Here is a 21,365-nt window from a genome sequence, read left to right on the forward strand (position 1 = left end):
TTCAGCCTGGTTATAACATCCATGGGGGATGCCTGCCCTAACCTCTCAGGCTGAATTGCCAGACTGCATTCTCTTACAGAACCATGTACCTTGCACTTTTTTTTTTTCCTTGCACTTTTAATGGCTGTACTTTTTCATATACAGCTGACCCTTGCACAACATGAGTCTGAACTGCACAGGTCCACTAATACACAGATTGGAAAATACATAATTTACGGAATGTGAAACATGGATACTTGGAAGGTTGACGTTTCCTACAAGCGGGTTCCACAGGGCCAGTTGCAGGACTGGTGCAAGCACAGATTTTGGTATATGTGGGGGTGCTGGAACCAATCCCCGTCTCATACTGAGGGACGACTGTATTTGCATAGCGGTATAATGAGTTTCTCTCCCCTTTCTACACGGTAGTGGCCATTTGGACTGTAGGTCCATTCATTGAGCTGTGTCTTATTTTGATGCCCATGACACTCCCAAACACAGAGCTTTGCAGGTAGGGAACACTCAGTAGCTACTTCTTTCATAAAGAAAGAATACACACAAAGGGGTCCAGAATGACAGTCCCTTGAGCACACCTTATTTTTAAGTAAGGGTGTTTTCACCTTCAGGAGAAGTGGAAAGCACCAAAAATAGAGAAACACTAGTCTCTAAGAGGTGAACACGGGCACTGCTCACACTCAGCACACCTAACCACCTTAGCAACTCCTCACACACAGCGGCACTCAGCTGTCTTTCCAGGTGCCTTCGTGGTGGGAGCAACTAGAGGCCATGGATAGGAACTTATAAACATCAGCCATAGCAGTGAGAGCCTTACACGAAGTTTATTTTCTCCTCAGCCCTCATTAGAATCACAAATGAAATGTTGACAACACATGAAGGAGCTTGCTTGTTGAACACAATGTTTCCACTCCTATCAACCTCAAAACTCTGATAGTCATGCTTCATGATGAAAGCTAAGCAGCCCTGGGGAGATGACTACACGCTTTCTCTAATTACGCAAGGATGGGAAAGAGGACCTCCTACCAGCGACAGGCTGACTGGAGACAAGGTCCACAGGGAAGCCTTAAACAATTACAGCACGAGCATGCAGTAGGTAGCCCAAAATGGGACTTTTGAAATAAAAAGAAAAGATGAGAACATCACTATTGCACCAGAAGGGGAAGTTGCCCATTATAAACCTGAATGGAGGCTGCAGCAAAGTCAAGGCAGGGCCTTTATTTTGCTAACAAACATCCCACATGAAAGGGGTAGTTGCATGATACTAACAACCAACTTTCCCTTGTGGAGCGGTTTTGATGACTTGCAGAGATACGTAGAGCACAAATTCACTGAGACTGCACTTGATTCTAGGCACACATACAAAGGCTTTATAATATGAAAAGATGGGGAGCTCTGTCCACGGGCAGAATACTCCTTTGCATTTAACTTGCCTGTTTTTGTGCCAAGCAGATTAGTTCAAGAAGATACAATCTAAGTACCTAGTTGATACCTATAGACACAATAATAGAAGATACTAGCTAAAGTATATTACTATGTGCAAAAGCATTTTTTTTTTTTTTTTTGCTATGATTCTCGTGATAAAAAAACTGTTTAACCCTTCTGTAAATCTGCAAGCTGGGTTCCTTTGCACAGATGACAAAGTTGAAGACCAGAGAGGTTAAGTAACTCATTCAAGGTCACACAGCCAGTAAATGTTGGAAGCAGCATTTGAGCCTAGATGGTTTCACTTCAGATTCCATGTGTTTAGCAGGAACACTGTTCTAAAATGAAATAATTGGACTCACAAAGGGGATTCTTGAAGTTCAGGATGTGTAATGTGGGCTACAATCTAAGTCCTGCTTAAGACAAACTTTTTCCAGAGTATTTTCAAGTTATATATCAAAGAACTCATATAGAACAAACCTTAAAGAGAAAAAAGCATAACACAGACTTGTTATTGCTTCGTGATATACATACAGTAAGTTATAATTTAAAAATATGAAACATGCATTGGAATCTATTACAGAAACTGAACTATCATGTTATAGTAAAATTACAAAAGCAAAGAAAAATCCAACAACAAGAACTGCAAAAAACACTCATTTTATGTGTTAACATGAGCAAACAATCAAACATGAACATGAATTTGATTCCAATTTATATTCTTGGGGCACAGACAAAAGTAGCCAATCAAAAGATCTAAGTAAAACAACGTGTCAGTGTGAGGCTTTGGCCAGGCTTCCTAAGCTGCCATGTTTCTTGATCCATTTGTTTCTTTCATTAACTTTATGTCAACCAGCATCTGCCTATGTTTATTCCACCAGCTGCATGAGCTCACTAATTACCTTTAATCATACTTATCTGAAATGCATCTTTATCTTCACACATGTCCTGAGTGCAGGAAAACTGAATGCTGGAAGGCTGACATTGGGAAGATATTGGAATGGGAAGTCTCTAACCCTGACAGTGTAGGGAGGATTAACCCCCAAAATGCAAGTCTACCCCAGAGGTAGACTTAGATAGTTGAACTGGTTCCCTAAGAGTTAGACAGCGACAGGGAAATCCTACCTTGTTCAAACAAAATCACATGCAGTCTTCTCATGGAAAACAGGTTCAAGGTGATAAGAAAACTACTAAATAGCACCCTCTAGACTTGGGTGCCGTGGCTCATGCCTGTAGTCCCAGCACTTTGGGAGGCCAAGACAGGTGGATCACGCGGGTGGATCACTTGAGGTCAGGAGTTTGAGACCAGCCTGGCCAACATTGTGAAACCCCTGTCTCTACTAAAAAATAAATACAGAAATCAGCTGGGCATGGTGGTGCTTGCCTGTAATCCCAGCTACTCAGGAGGCTGAGGCACGAGAATCGCTTGAACAGGCGTGAGCCACCGTGCCCATCCAAGATGATACTATTACTTTTAACATAAATTACAAAACAGGGACAGAGAAGGTAAAAATTTGCCCAAAGTTTCCCATGTATTTGTTGCAAACACATGGATTGTGAGTACCAAGGATGGAACTCACATCATTGGTTGTGAGTTGCAACTTGCAGTGAGCTAAGATAGCACCACTGCACTCCAGCCTGGGCAACAGAGCGACACTCTGTCTCAAACAAAAACAAAAAACAAAACACAACAGACTGGTAAGCTCTATGAAGACCAGGAACCAGTATGTTATGCCTTTTCTAGTCCACACAGAACCTGGCTAAGTCTTAGGCTCTGTGGACATGTGAATGCTGAAAAGAAACATTTTGGCCACTGTCTTTCTTAGCTTTAGGGAGGCTGGAGGCATACATTTCAAACCCACTACTCCACTAATTTTATCAGGCAACTCAAGGCCTGCTAAAGGGAGTTCAAACTCCACTGATATTCATATGCAGTAAACGGAATAACCCTAGGCATTCCTTGAACCTGAATTCTTACCTTATCCAAAGGGCAAGAAAAAACAAGGAGATGAACATATCCTCCCCACTTTCCTACTAGAGAAAACATATGGCAGCCTTGGTTCTCCACTGAACGGCGCAAGAGGGAACTGTGTCCTCACCTCCTGAATCAGAGCTTCCAGATAATTAAATTTGACATCTTAATGTCAAAACAATGGGTTGTATAAAAAAAATGACCTTAGGGCTTAAAACATACAACTATAGGTTCCCTTAATATTGTACCAGACGTTGGTACTCACAATCCATGTGTTTGCAACAAATACGCGGGAAGCTTTGGGCAAGTTTTTACCTTCTCTGTCCCTGTTTTGTAATTTATATTAAAAGTAATAGTAACATCTTGGATGGGCATGGTGGCTCACACCTGTTATCCCAGCACTTTGGGAGGTCGAGGCAGGTGGACCACCCGAGGTCAGTAGTTAGAGACCAGCCTGACCAACATGGCGAAACCCCGTCTCTACCAAAAATACAAAATAATTAGCTGGGCATGGTGGTGTGTGCCTATAATCCCAGCTACTCCAGAGGCTGAGGCAGGAGAATCGCTTGAACTCGGGAGGTGGAGGTTGCAGTAAGCCGGGACCAGGCCACTGCAATTCAGCCTGGATGACAGAGTGAGACTTGGTCTCAAAAAAAAAAAAGTAATAGTAACATCTTCATTCATTCATTCACCATTTACTTAATAAACCTATTATGTGGGTTTTGAAGAAAGTATGGGAAACAAAGAGGTCATTTGAAACTTAATGTCTAGTGAGGTGTTTGTTACTTTAAAGTGAGATAGTGCAATAAAGTGTGCAGGCAGAAACTACTACGATCTTCAACAGCTATGCCTCCTCTTCTTCCAAGACACACTGCTAGACAACATTTCCCAGCATCTCTTGCTGTTAGACATGGTCATGTGATTTAATTCTGGCTAATAGAATGTGAGCAGAAGTGGTAAGTACCTTTTCCAACTGATGAAGAGGGCTCTGAGAGCCAAGAAGAGGTCACAGCCACAAGATGGAAGAAGCCTGGGTTCCTGAATGACAGCACGGAGCCCAGGTCCCTGTCAACTTGAACTAGACTGTGATAAGAGAAATAAATGAGCTATTCTGTTAAACCACTGAGATTTCGGTGTTATCTGTTAAAATAGCATAATTTTAATACAAATTATTAGCAATATGTGCCCCATTGTAAGCACTAAATACGTGATTGATAGGATTGTCATTTTAAAATATATTCCTAGTTTTCTATGTTTCTTATTTGTATATGTCTTATAGGATAGTAAATCCAAAGGCAGAGGTCCAGGAAGAAGGGAGGGAGGGAGGGAGAGAGGGAGGTAGGGAGGATGGGAGGGACAGAAGACAATAATAAAACTTTAAAATAGCTCTGTATAAACTGTGTACCTGGGTGCCATTTGGTCATCCACAATTCCTAGGACACTATTTTCACTATTATCTACGTGCCTCCAATGTCAAACTTTCTTCCTAACCAAATGAAATGTCTGCATGGATTTGTGGTGCCAAGGGCCTCCTCCCCACTATTCCTGGCTGCAGCTGTCACTAGGCCTGGCTGCCTTCCCTGGCATTAGATCACCATACCACATGGTTTGGATGGGGAGCCTGTTGACAGGGATGGAGGACCACTTGGCCATGACTTTACCAAGGCAGACCTTACAACTGGGAGAAATGCTCATATTTGTTATAAAGGCTCATCACACATTGAGACCCTTGGCAGAGAAAGACAGATGTTACTTCTGGGGCTAATCCTTTTGATGAGAGAGGAGGCAAACTCTAAGCATGCTATATTTATACAGATAATTCAGCTAGTCACTGGAAGATAAGACATCTCAAATATTCCAGTAAAGGAAATGTGCCTTTACTTGCTTCTTAGACATAATTTTTGTTGTAGCGAGTTGAATATACAGAAGTATAGGCAGAAAATGTTTATTTTCCCTCTTTTTCTTTAGTCTCCCCTCCAAGTAATCAGCATTATCAGTTTGGTGAGTGACCTTTCCCACTTATTCCATTTTCAGACAAACCAATGCATATTTATAGGGTTAATTCCTCCATCTCTAACACTTTTTTGAATATAAATGGGATTATACAATAGGCTTCCTATTCAAATTGCTTTATTTTACCTCACATTTTATTATGAATATTCTCCCAGATGGGTATATTTAGTTCTAATTGTTCTTTTTATTTGTTTATTATTATTATTTTTTGAGACAGGGTCTCACTCTGTTGCCCAGGCTAGAGTGTACTGGTGTGATTTCGGCTCACTGCAGTTTTCACCTTCTGGACTCAGGTGATCCCCCTACCTCAGCCTCCCAACTAGCTCAGACTACAGGTGCTCACCACTACGCCCGGCTAATTTTTTGTATTTTTGGTAGAGATGGAGTTTCACCATGTTACTCGGGTTGGCTTTGAACTCCTGGACTCAAGTGATCCACTCACCTTAGCCTCCCAAAGTGCTAGGATTGCAAGCGTGAACCACTAAGCCTGGCCTTTATTCTTTAAATACCTGTATAAGGTTGCCTGGGAGAAAGAGCTATTACATGCTGGATTTCAAGACACTGTCAATTTTATTTCAGGGTTAATAATCATTGATTTTTCATTTCAGGGAAATTAAATGGTAAATAGACTAACATATTAGAAAACAATCTGGCTTAAAAAGGGCAAAAGAATATGTCTCAGAAGCTTGGAAATTCTTGAAATCTCAGTGTGATTATAAACACAGTTTTACTCTAAGGGTGCATCTGCAGCTAGCTCCCATGTGGGAAACTGGGGTTCTGGTAGGTTTTGGGGCCAGGAGCCCCTCATAGTACAGTTCTCCTCTTTAGGGAGTGGCTCTAGCCTGAGCTGACATTCAGCATCTCTCCTTGGTTCCTCTTTTTGCAAGCATGGCTGTCTTGCCATCTCTTGGATTTGCTCACCATGGGAGGGAGGGAGGGAGGGAGACAGGGAGAGACAGAAGGCGCTGCCCAGTATTAGCATGCATATCACACACCCTCCCTTTGTTCTCTTGGCTGAGGTCAGATGGAATAAATCAATCAGCCTCCACATCCAAGTGTCCGGGTGGCAGTGCAGGCCATGTGTGCATTGTCCATCTTTTAACCCCCAATTGGGGTCAGCATGAGTAAACCAGAACCAAAAAAAACCCCTGGGCAGTAAGCAGATGTTGCCAGGAACCCATCAACTCCGGGGCTTCTCTATGAGTTTCCTGGACATTTGTGTTTTAGGTGGGAGCAGCCAGCTCAGACTCTTTGAGGACTATAAATCCATGCTGCTAATAGGAGATGCCACTTTGTTTTTTGTTTTGTTTTGAGAAGGAGTCTCACTCTGTCATCCAGGCTGGAGTGCAGTGGCATGATCTTGGCTCACTGCAACCTCTGTCTCCTGGGTTCCAGCGATTCTCCTGCCTCAGCCTCCTGAGTAGCTGAGATTACAGAAGGCCACCATAATGTCCAGCTAATTTTTGTATTTTAGTAGAGATGGGGTTGCACCTTGTTGGCCAGGCTGGTCTCGAACTCCTATCCTCAATTTATCCGCCCGCCTCAGCCTCCCAAAGTATTGGGATTACAGGCGTGAGCCATCATGCCTGGCCAAGATGCCACTTTGGATCTCTTGCTCTACCAGATATGTGCTAGGCACTTAAGTATCACTTGATCCTCCCTGCCTCCGGTGAGGTAGGTATTATCTACATTCTACAGATAGAATGCTGATGCTCAGAGAGCCTGGGATTTTCCCAGGACCACACAACTTTAGAGAATAAACAGCATGAAAATGTGCTTCTTCATTTAGCTTTTAACCAGAAGTGTCCTTGACCGCCTTTGGTTCTCTGCCAGGGTCTTGACCTCCAACATCCAATTATGCTGTCAATAGATTCATCTTTTTCAGGCCCCCAAGTCTAAGATATCTGGATCCTAGTTGGGCCTTATAGACACAGCTAAATATCTCCACTATAACCTAAAGAGGTATTTAAATTCCCTGTCCAAGCCCCCTTAAAGTTGGTAAGTACAGTGTCTTTCAATCCCATTTATGCTTTTTGACCAGAATGACAAGGTTCTGAACATAAGAAGGCCTTAAAGATCATCTTACCCAATTCCCTCATTTGATAGATGAGGCAACAGGAGAGTGGGTAAGTTTGCCTGGGTGGTGGGAGTTGGGGGTGGGTGACAGGTGGGGTGGTGGACTAGTGAGAGCAGTGGCCAGAGGATGGGATAACCAGAGTTTGCAGATCATAGCCTGTGGGCCGATCTATGCCTCTAACTGTTTTTGTAAATAAAGTTTTATTGGAATGCAGGCACACCCATTGATTTATGTATTGTCTTTGGCTGTTTCCAAACTATAACAGCAGAGTCCAATAATTGCAATGGAGACTGATGGCCCTTAAGGTCTAAAATATTTACTATCTGACCTTCACAAAAATGTTTCTGATCCCAGGGAAAGAGAGAGGCACACAGGTAGGTATGAGTTATTATTAACTTTCTAGTTCTTAGAGGGAGCGTTAAGTTCACAAGTGTTTGTTGTGTTATGATGAATTAATGATTGAATGCTAATGGGGGCCATTAATGGTTATGTATTTCCATTAATAATGGAAATTATTATCATTAAATGCTGTGCACTTGAAACAGATAGGAAGGAGGGACTGGAAAGAAGGAGGGAAGAAATCATTGAGTTCTTAAGATTTAAATGGCTCTTCATCACCTGACTTGCTTTGTCACCTACACCTGACATTTCCCCTTTGTATCCGTGATGCTCAAAAACATGCTGGAGAGAAGGACAAAAGATGGCAGGTTGGGTAAAGTGGGCTTTCTGGAAGAGGCAGGATGAATATACTGGGTTCTATGGGGTGAGAAGGGGCTTGGCCAAATGATGAAAGAGTCCACAAAGTACAGGTTGTTGAAAATCATCAAAATTTGATTTTTTTCAACTTCCATTCACAACAGGCCTCTTCCCTCTGTACCTGCAGAGTGGCATGAGGGTCCAGGTTCCATGGCCCTCTGTCAGGACCTCCCTCAGGACATCCCTCCTGCTGACCAGTCCAGGTTGTCCTCAGATGCTAGCAGCATGCAAGTCCTGGAAGCCTTTCTCATGGGAAATTGTGAACACTTAGGAAGACACTCTGGGCCATGATGTGTACTGCCGTATTTAATCCTGGGCACGGCCTGGTAAAGTAAGGGCTATTGTTGTCCCCATGTCAGAGATGGGGCTCTGGGTGGGCAAGTCACTTGCCTGGAGACAGACAGCTAGTGATGGTGGAGCCAAATACTGACTCTGGACCCACCTGATTCCAGAGCCCAAACCCAATAGCTCAATTATACTTCCTGGAGCCCAGGATTGCACTTCATGCTGCCTCCATAAAAGCGTACACACAGTGACACACAGTTAGAACATTTTGTTTTATCTAGAAGAGCAGCTTCAGGCATTGAAACCCCACCTCAGCAAATGGCAGGGGATTTGCACATTCAAAGAAACGGTTCCAGTCCCTGGTGGGAAAGTTCCCTGCAGCTTCAATTAGAGAACAGTCACAGTTGACTGACGCCTGATGCTCACAGGGGCGGCTTTACTGTTTTATATGTGAAAAATGAGGGCAGGGCCAGGACCTCAGCATCAGGGAAACGAAGAAAGATTAAGAAGTATTTCTAAAGTCACACTAACCAAAAGGTCAATTTGACTGGGGGGCTGGGGAATGGGCGGGGTGTGGGGGCAGCGAACAAGCAAGCCAGCAGCTGAGAAGTATTTGTGGCACCAGAAGGAAGGTTGTGATGTCCACTAAAGGAAACCATGGCTATGAATTTCAGGGCATCAAGACCCTGTCAACACAGCTAATCCCCACAGATGTTGGCTGAATAAGCCTTCGATGACCAAAGAAGTGCACTGTGCAAACCGTGTCAGCCTCCAGCAGGCCAATTTGTCCTCATATTACACACTCTGCGGGCTCTGCTGCTTGACCCCCAGGTCGAGGGTCCCGTCCGGCATCCCCCAACCCAATGAGGGGTGACCCAGCATGGTTAATAAGTCAACAGAATTCAGAAGCCACGGCCGGATTAAGAAGGCACTTTTATTTTGGTGCCCTGTACTTCAAGCAGATTAAATAATCAAAAAGGCCGAGCCATTGGGGTCATGTTTGAATGCTACAGCTGTTCACCAAGGTTTGACAAACATTCTTTATGCGGCTCATCATCTGAATGGGAAAGGCAGGGATGATCCTGGGGAGGCCAACATTTTAAGAAAGAAGAGGGGCATGATCCCAAGATCCTCTTATGGAAACTGATCCCAGCCAGATGGAGACAAGGGGAAGGGCTGCTTAAATAAGTGGGCTTTTGAAAGCAACAACTGTTTTCTGCATTGAAGGAAAGCAAGGGCAGGGTTCAGAAAGACTGAATGTAAAGCTGGGCTCCCAGTCTACCATGCCCTTCGTGTGTTGCTCTGCACATTAATTAAGGGGTCTACGAGGTCAGCAAGGACGCCCGAGAAGACTCAGTCATGAAAGGTGAGCCCTGATCAATTCCCATTGGAAAAGTTCTTGTCTGGGAGAAAGACGGGATCCCCTCACAAAGGTATCTACGGGAAATCTATTTTCAAGTCGTCTGTCTTAAAAGACTGGACAGATATGAAAAATGTCTCTGCATGGGAGGATTTATGTTTGTGCATGTTGGGTGCAGAGGAAGAGGGTGGAAAGAAATGTATGCAGCCATGGCATGAATATGCAGTTGGCATGTCACGGGCCATTTCATAGAAAACATGGTGCTTGGATTTGGAGTTCATATATTATTCCTTTGAGGGGAAGAGTGGAACCAAAGAAAGAATGAACAAATTGGCTACAATCTCAGAGAGGCAAGCCTTTCATTAATAGATTAGTGGATTCTGCGGCAAACATATTCTCTGGTTTAAGAATTAATTTCCTGCAACTAATTAATACCTGAGCCCCACAGCTAAAAGTGAGGGGTGTCCGTTCATTACTGAGGGGAAGACATTTTGGCTTTGAAAGGAGTCATTTAGATTATTTGCAAAATTATAGAAAGGAAAACAGTGGTTTTGCTCTTTGATATTCTGGAAAGGGGAAGGGGACTGTGATGTTCTGCATCCCTTGAACTAAATTAAACTGAGAAGAATCTCTTTCAGAAGGCTCTCTAAACATCTTCTCTATTGCCCTAGAGCACTGTTAGCCTCACTAGAGAATTTAAGGAAGAAAGGGGAAAAGGCTCAAGTGCATGACAGCCACACTGTGTTTCCTTAGTTGAGGCCCAAAGCAAGCAAGCAAGCGAGCAAACAAAGCCCCTTTCAAGAGCTTCAACTATGAGTAGATAACTATTTTGAGTTTTGAATATTATTGTGTGGCCTAACGAATTCCTCTACCGCTTTATAATAAAATGCCCTTGACAGATGTTTCCCATATTTTGAAATTCAAGTCTCAGAAAAAAAATAACAGAAGTTGTAGCTACTTTGGTGAATGACAGAGCAGTATCTAAGAAAATGTGAACTGAACCTCCTCTCTGAGCCCTGTAAGAAGACTTCTTTGGATTCCAGAGACCCTCTCCCAGTTCCTGCAGAGCCAAGGCAGTCCGAATAAGGATGCTATTTTACAGCATCATTTAGAATGAAGAAAAAAACTGCAACAGCTCAACTACCCCTCATAAGAGTGGGGGTAAATATTAATACTAAATGTGGCATGGTCTCACCATGGAATATGCTACAGCAGTTGAAAGGAATGAATTAGCTTTCCACGTATCAATGTGGATAGATCAGTTTTGAGTGAACAGAGCAAATTGCAGACTGAGACATGTTGATGATAACATTTATTTGGATTTTTAAAAAGTGTTATGCAAAACAGTGTGTGTGTTTGTGTGTGTGTGCGTGTGTGTGTGTGTGTGCGTGTATTTGACAGGCAGTAGAGCACAGCAGATAAGAACTCTGACAGACTCTGGAGGGAGGAAGACAGCCCTGGTCCTCATCACAGCTCTGCTATAATACTTATTCTCCGTGTGAACTTGGGCAAGTGATTCAGCTTTTCTGTGCCTAGCTTCCTCATCTTTCAAAAGGGGGTAATAATGGAACCATATTTATAAAGTTATGAGGATTCATTAATATACATATTTATAAAGCACTTAGAATGGTAGTTGCATGCTATAGGGTTATTTGCTATTTTTGTCATTACTAACGATTATTTTTAAACTGTCTAGAGAGATACATCAGTAATGGTGTGAGGAAAGGGGCTTATGCTGGAAAATAGAAATTAAGCATGAATCAAAGTAAGTTCAACTGCGTAAGTCATGCATTGCTCTTTTGAGTTAAAAGGAAAAAGAATCAAGGAAGTATGATAACCCATGAATGACTTGCAGAACTGTTATAGAAAAGGGGTATTCATTATATTATTCTTAATGCTTTTCTATATTTTTATAATCTTGAATAAGAAAGCAGCAGACACTATCCTTGTTCATGGAATTACAACGGCAAAAATGGATATCAATATGTAGCAGTGTTTTAGATCTGCCTTATCCAATATAGTAACCATTAGCCACATGTGGCTATTTTTGTTTAAAATAGTTAAAATGAAATACAAATAAAAATTCAGTCCCTTGGTTGCAGTAATGCCATCTCAAGAGCTCGATAGCCACACATGGCTATTGGCTCCCATACTGGACAGCAGATGCAGGACACTTCTATCATCACAGAACGTTGTATTAGACAGCACTGTTCTGCCGCATACTTTACAGAAATGCGGATATCTGAAATCCTCTGTCACTCTTTTACACATCTGGCCCCACATAGTTCTGCTGTGGCCTACAAAGGGTATATATCCCCCAAATATTTTTTTCACTCTTCTATTTGATATCACTAAGTCTTCCATCTTCTGAATCAGGAGACACTGAGAGAGTACTTTTCTCAAGGCTTCCAACAATAGTTGGCACAAAGATTGCAGTAGTTACTGACACTGGGGATGTACTGTCCAGCCCAGCTCTACTGAAGATGGTGAATGACAGAACCTCTCTTCCAGGTTGTAGAAGGTCTTACCTGGCTGGAAAGCACATTACCTGTAAATTCAAAGGGGAAAAAGTGCTGATAGCACACCTCACAAACTGGTTCCTATCTCAATTTCTTTCTGTTTGTTGTAGGTGAACTGCTCCTGTTTTCCGGTGTGATTGTCCTCCTCCAGGTGGTATATGGCTGCCCAGACAAGTGCCGATGTCACTCATCTACAAATTTTGTAGACTGCAGCCAGCAGGGTCTGGCTGAAATTCCTTCCCATTTACCTCCTCAAACTCAAACGCTGCATTTACAAGATAATCAGATACACCATCTTCCTGCTTTTGCATTTAGGTCAGTGCCATGGCTCACGGCCTTAAACTTGTCCAACAATTCCCTTTCAGATCTGGCCCCTGGAGCTTTCCATGGGCTTCAGCACTTGCAGGTTTTAAACTTAACCCAGAATTCACTCCTTTCCCTGGAAAGCAGACTTTTCCATTCCCTCCCTCAGCTGAGGGAGCTTGATTTGTCATCAAACAACATAAGCCACCTTCCCACATCCCTGGGAGAGACTTGGGAGAACCTAACTATACTTGCGATTCAACAAAACCAGCTTCAGCAGCTTGATCGAGCGCTCCTGGAATCCATGCCCAGTGTGAGGCTTTTATTTCTCAAGGACAACCTCTGGAAATGCAATTGCCACTTGCTTGGCCTTAAACTCTGGTTGGAGAAATTTATCTATAAAGGTGAGTCATGTCTATTTGGAACCCCCCCATCTGTGTGTTACCAGCCTAGGATGAATCTCATCTGTTCTCTGCATTAGAAAGAATGTGGAGGAGTGTGTAAGGGGTGGATTTGGGCTTTTATACATCGGTGCCATTTCACGGTATGGCAAAAGAGTCAAGTGAGTCATTAGGTGTTTAAATTCAGGATCTAAATTAATCTACAAATATGTTACATGGAGATAACTTTCACTTGTTTAATTAATACGACATGAAGTTACTTATCTGGGAGTATGCTGTTAAGAAGGAGGACATTCAATCACCACCTGAAAAACTGCTCAACCCCAAATAGCACTACACTCTTATTTTTAAGTGTGTTCCAATTATGGGTATGGTTATCTCTCTCTGGGATATTTTTCTCTCTTTGTCTGCTTCTACCCATTTGACAACTGTAATTCTCTAAAATTATCCTTTCTGCTTTAGCAAACACCACTGTCACTGAAATTGGGTGCAACAGGGCCTCCCTCTAAAGTTACTCACAATTTCCTTAACACGATGACAAAAGCAAAGCAAGAGATCTCAGACTATTAAAGATGAGGGGCTCTGGAAACCACCTAGGGTTAGCAAACTACAGCCCCAGGGCCACAGTCCATCTCCTGTTTCTGTAAATAAAGTTTTGTTGGAACACAGCCATGCCCATTCATTGTATACTGAGTGAGTGGTTGCTTTGCACTATAAAAGCAGAGTAGTTGTGACAGGGGTTGTGTTGTCTATCTGGCTCCTTACAGAAAAGTTTGCCAATCCCTGTTGTCAATAGGCAACAGAGTCCCAGAGAGGTTCAGTGACTTGCCCAAGACCACAGAGCAGAAGCCCAGGTGAGAACAGAATGCATGGCCTTTGGGTCTTGACCCGACATTCTTTCCTACACTTCACAGTGCTTCTCTCCTCCTAGCTCTCAGCATGATTCAATCATTCCTATATTTGAGTGCCTTTTGTATTTCAGGCACTGAGAAGATGGCAGTGCCTAACCATCATAGAGATTTCATTCTGGTAGTAGAAACAGATGTTAAATAAGATGATAAATAAAGATACATGTTTAGAATAGTAATTAGTGCTAAGAAACAATGAGGCAGGGGAAGGGGAAAGTGATAGAATGGGGGTCTCATTTTTTATAGGATGGATGGGAAGATGTCTCCAAGGAGGTGACATGGCTGAGCAGAGCCCAAAGACTGCAGAGGAATGAGCCATGAGATAATTGGGGGAAGGAATAGTGAGCACAAAGGGCTTGATGAGGGGGAAAACTTGGCTTGGCTGCGGGACAAAAAGAGAGACAAGACAGTGGCTAGTGCAGAGGAAGGGAGTGAGTGGACACAGACAAGACAACACCAGTACTTGGGGGCCAGATCATGCAGAAGTGTGCAGAGAAGTCCAAGATGCCTGGACTTTAAGTGAGATGGAAAGCTCTTGAAGAGTTTTAGTCAAGGGAACAATATGATCTGATTACAATGTAAAAGGTCACTCTGTAGACTCTTGGGAGAACTGACTAAAGGCTGCAGAAGAAGAACCAGGGAGATGAGGGAGAAGGTGATTTCAGTCAGCCAGCGAAGATGATGGTGGCCCAAACCAGGCTGGCGAGACCTGATCAATGCTGGGAGATACTTGGAATACTGAACTGACAGACATTGCTAATGGGTTGGAGTGGGTGATTAAGAGAAGACCATAATTATGGGAATGTCTATTTTGATTTGTCCTGCAGTGATAACCAGGTAAATGGTGATGCCTTCAGTTGACAAGGGGCAAAGAGGAGACTGGGGGCAGTGAGTGAGTGTGTTGGGGAGGTGGTCAATTAGGACTTCAGCTTGGGGCATGTCAAGTTTGAGATGTCCTGTACAGATCCATGGGGAATGGTTGAGTTGGAGGTTGTATATTTAAGCCTGAAGCTCAGGAAGATGTTGGAGCTACAGACATGAATTAGGGAATCAACAGTGTCTGCATGGTTGCAGTGGTTCTCAGCAGGAATGAGGTTAGGGTGAATACAACATGGGTTCAAACTTACGATATTGAATAAATCCTTCTCAACAATGTAACAGCAAACTACATAATCAATAACCACTCGGCATTCAAGCTAACAGCAACAGCAGCCACGTACTATGGCAACATCTTTCTTATAAGAGGTTGCAAATAAATTGTTTACATCTACAGGTAAAGTGGCTTGAACTATTGTATTCTGGATCAAATCGTAAGCACAGGCCAGCCCAATACAGAAAGATAGTTTTCATCAAAGAACATTTCTTGATTTAAAAAAACACAGTTCCCAGGACTAGGGCACTGGAAGCAACCTGGGATGGGATGCATTCTGCCCTACTCTGCCACAAACTTGCTGGTGGTCTTTGGGAAAATCAGGACAACTTCACTAGCACTCAGTGTCACCAGAGGGAAACTGATGGTTTTAAGCCAGGGAGTTCCTACGGTCCACTCTGGTCCTCAGATTCTGTGATGCAGTTCAACACTCCCTCACAACAGAGCTGCATGAGCACAGATCACAGCTTTTCTTCGGAGAGAGGCAAAAATTGATTTGGGGTAATAAGACCTGGATGTCCCAACATAACTAGGAAAAATCCAAATACGTGCCAAACACGGGAGGCAGTTGGATTATAGATATATTGAATACAGGCAAAATAAGGGAACAGATATTAGTCAAGATCTTCTTTTTAAAAAAGATATATAAACAAATGCAAACACTACAGGTATTAGACAGGGCAGGCTAATTGACATAACAGACTAGCCCAGACTTTAGTTATATGTGCAATAAAATCTGTTGCTCATTCATATCATAGTTCAAGGGAAATGGGGGCAGGTTTTGCATTCCATTTAGGGACATAAGCCCCCTCCAGCTTGTGATGCCACCAACTTTATCACATGGCCTCTAAGGTCATCCCCAAGTGGCAACAAAATGCATGGCGGATTACACTGGGGTTTTATGGCCTGGAGGTGGCATTAATTGGTTCCATTGTCCAGAATTCAATCACATGGCCCCAAATGGACCACAAAAAGTGGGAAAATTTGGTCTTTCTGCTGGCCTAAGAGCAAAAAGATGTGCTTTGGTGAATATATAATATTATCTCCTCCACAGAAATAAGCGCACAGATTGTATGATTACTATTCCTCTCTATTTACTAGTAAACAAATCATCTTCACTTCATTAAACATTTACTCTGAGCTAGGTATTATGCTAAATACTTGACATATTTTATCCAACTGAGTCCTCAGAGCAATCTTGGGAAGTGAATTTTAATTATCCTCGTCTCCCACTCTCCAGATGAGCAAGCAGAGGCACAATGTGGTCAAGGAAGTTTTTCAGGGCTGCACAGCTAAGTAATGTTCAGACTCAAGATTTGAATCTAGTTTCTCCCAAGACAGAGGTGAAGAGCTACTAGTGATCAGATAGAGAACAATGAGCGCTTGGCAAGCTGGAGCTTCCTGCATTGTCAGTTACATGAATCTAGAAGGATGTGGGACCCTCCGGCTGGAATCAGCAGATTTGGCTAGGGGGTCACGGCCCATGAAATGGTGGAGAGTGGGAGTTGCATCCTGGCTGAGGATCACCTGCACAGGAGACCATAGAGCAATTGGCAGCCATAGCCCCTGCCTTCCAGCTATGTCCCAGGCTCTAGTCTGGGTATTTCCTTGGCTCTGGGTCCAGAGGCTGTGGCTCTCACCCTAATACTGAATGGCAGAAGGTATGGAACTGGAGAGAAACAGTTCTTAAGTCTGGGGTGATTGGGTAAACCACCCTAGTCAAGGTGGAAGTCAGCTAATGAACCTGTCCATCCCCCTGGCAGGTGGCCTTGCTTCCCCTTGTAGAAGTCTCCATGCTCTCTGGCTGGATTAAATATCATGACTACTTCTCAATGCTCCATCACTTCATTTCTGTCTCTCTGACCTTTTTGTCTTGCAACCAGCTTCCTGGAAGAGGCTCTTATGGTCAGGTGCAGAGGAATGAAATGGTCCATGGGGTAAGAATCCTTAATCTCAGTGGCACTTTGGACTCATCTGGAGCAGCTGCTCTGAACCTCTGGCCTCATGAAAATCAGTGGCTCAAAAAAGGAATAAATTTCCCTTTTTATCTTTCTGCTTTAGGGTGGGGACTGTTTCCTCAGAGGATTGCTAGAAAAGCCAGGAGGAATCCAAGAGACTCTGGTGGTGGGTGATTCAGTTTTAAGCAGTGGCAGCAAAAAGGACATGGGTTGAATTTTGCCACTGCCACTTACCCTGGTGTGTTGGGGCCACCTGATAATCCTTGCACTGCAAGATAGGCCCTAGGTACTTACAGGGCCACTTAGGACTTATCTTGTAGGCTTAGAGAGAATAAATGTGAAAGCATTCCTAGAACTCTGAAGTGCCACGCAGTGGAGGGTGCTAATAATGTTGAAGTGATGCCCTCTGCATATGTCTTTCTGGTATAATTTCATATTTCACTTACTGTGTGTACTAAGAATCTCCTCCAATCTAACTTTGCTAACAGCAGTGCCAATCTTTTCAGCTGGCCTAGGGGAGGTGCTCATGGCAGCCTGAAAGGGCCAAGGCACAGGTCATGGGGCAGTTCTGTCCACTCAAAGGCTTCCTAGAAGACAGTGCCGAGGGCCATCCTGCCCACTCCTCTGACCTCACAATGCTCCTGAGAGGAGGAAGTGGCGAGGCAGTGAGTGCAGTGGAAAAAACTTGGACGGAGCATGGAGAATTGGGTTTGGGTGTTGTTTCATCCACTCACGAATTCTGTGAGTCCGGACAAGAGTTACCTACAAGAGTGGAGTATTGGCCGGGCGCGGTGGCTCAAGCCTGTAATCCCAGCACTTTGGGAGGCCGAGACGGGCGGATCACGAGGTCAGGAGATCGAGACTATCCTGGCTAACACAGTGAAACCCCGTCTCTACTAAAAAAATACAAAAAACAAGCTGGGCGAGGTGGCGGGCGCCTGTAGTCCCAGCTACTCGGGAGGCTGAGGCAGGAGAATGGCATAAACCCGGGAGGCGGAGCTTGCAGTGAGCTGAGATCCGGCCACTGCACTCCAGCCTGGGCGACAGAGCGAGACTCTGTCTCAAAAAACAAACAAACAAACAAACAAACAAACAAACAAACAAACAAGAGTGGAGTATTAGGACTTATCTAACAGTGCTTTGTAAACCATCAAGTTGGATACAAATAGGATGCTTTCATGGCAGAAAATTTAGTCAGCGAAGTGCATTTTCCCAAAGTCAAAGAGAAAATCAGTGGTCACACTAGACTAGACTTCAGTCTGCTACCTCAGTGCTCTTTCTAGGAAAGAATGACTGACCACCCAAATTCCCCCTGACCAACAGCGGTCTACACACCTGAGGATATCCATCACTTTGCAGGGAAGGGAAACTGGGTTTAATAACCCATTAGAAAGTTCAGTACTCAAAGCTGTAAATGTTCTGAGGCCTGAGGAGACACATTCATGATACCTAATTCCAGGAACTAAATTTCCAGTATTGTCAAATCCACACATCACTCCAAGACCACTCCATCTCTCCATTTGGCATCACTGAACAGTGTTGAGACACACAGGATCTTTGTAATAAACACATAACAGCACAACAACACACATTTGTTTTATTTTTTCCTTAGATTTCCAATAGGAATCTGGTACACAAAAGATTTCTTGTCTGTGGGGCTCACTGGGGCCGTGAGTGGCAGGAATGCAGTGGGCAGCCGTGCTCACCATTGGCCCCCAGCGTGCCTTCTTGTCCGCTTTTGCATTGTTTTCTCTGAGCATTTGCAGAACATGAAGGTTACTGGGCTTCTAATGAATTCTTGGTCATAAGTAATTGCCAATTTAGTGTGTGGCATTTTTAGTATTTAGCCAATTTAGGAATCTTAAAATCATAAAATATGGTTGTTACATTCTTTGACTCCAGGATTTAAAAAAAAAATGGTACTTCATAAATTCCATCTGCCTAAGTTTTTGCAGGCAGAGGATTTTGGAACTCTGTTGTATCAAGGCTCTGTTATTGTCCTTTGCTTTTGTCTTTTAAAGGGGGAATAACAGATGGTGTCATCTGTGGATCACCAGACACCTGGAAGGGAAAGGACCTCCTTAGGATCCCTCATGAGCTGTACCAGCCCTGCCCTCTTGCTGCTCCTGATCCAGAGTCCTCGCAGCCTCAGCAGCCTGGCTCTACCCACGGTGTGGTCCTGAGGCCTCCTAAGAACCACAACTCGGGGGAGCGAGACCTCTTTGAGTGCGAGCTCAAACCCAAGCCAAGGCCTGCCAACCTGCGTCATGCTATTGCCACCGTCATCATCACTGGGGTTGTGTGTGGGATTGTGTGTCTCATGATGTTGGCAGCTGCCATCTATGGCTGCACCTATGCGGCAATCACAGCCCAGTACCATGGGGGACCCTTGGCGCAAACCAATGATCCTGGGAAGGTGGAAGAAAAAGAGCGACTTGACAGCTCACCAGCCTGAGAGCTTTTGTCTCAAACAGGATTGGTCATTGCAGGCCAGGAGATAGTGTCTGAGTAGGGCTTATGTGTTTACTGTTAGTCTCATTTTGCTTTTGCCAAAAGAAAAAAAAAAAAAAAAAAAAGATGTGTCTATAAAAAATATTTCTGGGGAGGAATTTATGTTGTGATTTAAAAAATACCATAGGCAAAATAGAGATGATACTTGTGCTCTGGGCCTGAGAAGTTATGATGATGATTCTATGTGGGGGTAAAACACACAGAGAAAGGGAAGATGGCATCTCTTCCAGGTACTCTTCTGTGGATTAAGTTCCTTTTATAGAGCAACAGAAATTCAAACACACATGCCAGTCAGCATTCCTGGGAGCTTTATGGTCCACTGGAAAACTGCCCGATTCTGAGTGCCTGGGAAGAGGCTGGTGATCTTACCCGAGGAGCACTGAATGCCTCTATAATTCAAGTTCATGCTGGATCAGTGATACTTTCAGATGTTGTATATGTTATGTATTTAATGGGAGCGTCTGTTGGTTGGGAATTTCATAGCTTGCCCCAAGAGTCAAAGTCTATTTCATTTTCTAAATCGGAAAATCGTTTGGGGCTTTGTAGGCCTCAGAGGAAGAGGAAGATTCCATGTCCGGATAATAGGACTCAGGCCCTGAGTCTCGGGAATTTTTCTAATGCGAGGGTAAATAACATATAAACAAACACAAAGAGGATGGGGAGCCAGAATTTGGGGCAGATATTACCAAAAGGCCATATCCACTAAGGGATTGGAACCTTCCATTTAGAACTCTTACAGCAGGAATGAATTTAGGTTGGGCTGAGAGCGAGATAATGACTTTTGTGTATCTGTATCTGCATACATAGCACACAGAGTGCACAGAGTTGTACAACCACACCCACATATAAACATACTCAGAGCAATCAGTTTACCCACTAATGAAATGCAGCCGTGTCAGGGTGGAAGCCAGCAGCTGTTGTCCACCACCCAGATTGTCTACTCCCCACGCTGGGATAGCAGTAAGAAGGAAGACTGCAGAGAGTGGGAATTACCAAGGGACTCAAGATAGGTGGCGGCAGCTATCTTCAATGTTATTTAGGCCATGGTTTTAAAAAATCAGGTGTGGCTGTCTTTACTCCACAGACATGGTCTTGAAGAGTTGCATGCAAAGTGAATTTTTGTAAATTGAATCATCATTTTAATGCAGTAGGGGAGCTGGCTATTTAAAGGAAGCCTTCATGGAATCTTTCTGTAATAGAAATAATTGGCTCCAGATTTATCCATTTTGTAAATTTGCATTTTTTCATGCTAGGTTTTCTTAAAGTGGAATCTACCTGTTCTCTCTCATGATGCTCACAGTCACCTGTTAGTATTAAAATCATTTTACACAAGAAGAGAGGACAGAGGAGTTATGGACATGTTAAAAGCAGAGAATGGCAAATATAGGGCCAGTTTTTCCTCCAGAGGCCATGACAGACATTGCTAATCAATCCCAGCACTCCTCCTAGCTCAGCATCACAGATGCCTTCTCAAGACAGCACTGTAGGCAACCAGAACTAATCAACTGGAGTTGGTTCAAAGGATAAAACACATTTGCCATTCAGGGTACTGGCTCTACATTTACTCCGCAAGGCCACATAATGATTGGTTTGGATCCTAAATCAGTAGTCCATTCTCTCACTGAAATATGAATGGAAGGTTCACATGTATCTATCACATCTATCATATCAGACAGATGCAGGGAAATGGGTGAACCTACCACATCCTACTGTGCAGGTCTCACACTGACGCA

At 43.5% G+C, this 21,365-nt stretch overlaps 2 protein-coding genes across 5 annotated transcripts in view; one reads left to right on the forward strand and one right to left on the reverse strand.

Moving 5' to 3' along the window:
- CACNA2D3 (calcium voltage-gated channel auxiliary subunit alpha2delta 3) overlaps positions 1–21,365 on the reverse strand; it is a 948,786-nt gene that overhangs the window by 130,646 nt on the left and 796,775 nt on the right. The window lies entirely within an intron of this gene.
- LRTM1 (leucine rich repeats and transmembrane domains 1) lies at positions 9,428–20,806 on the forward strand. The gene is made up of 3 exons (XM_073009628.1): positions 9,428–9,888; positions 12,512–13,108; positions 19,143–20,806. Exons 1-3 carry the CDS (start codon positions 9,882–9,884, stop codon positions 19,574–19,576), a joined length of 1,038 nt encoding a protein of 345 aa, XP_072865729.1. The 5' UTR covers positions 9,428–9,881; the 3' UTR covers positions 19,577–20,806.

The sequence above is a fragment of the Chlorocebus sabaeus genome, chromosome 22 (assembly GCF_047675955.1).
Source record: "Chlorocebus sabaeus isolate Y175 chromosome 22, mChlSab1.0.hap1, whole genome shotgun sequence".
Classification (NCBI taxonomy): Eukaryota; Metazoa; Chordata; class Mammalia; order Primates; family Cercopithecidae; genus Chlorocebus; species Chlorocebus sabaeus.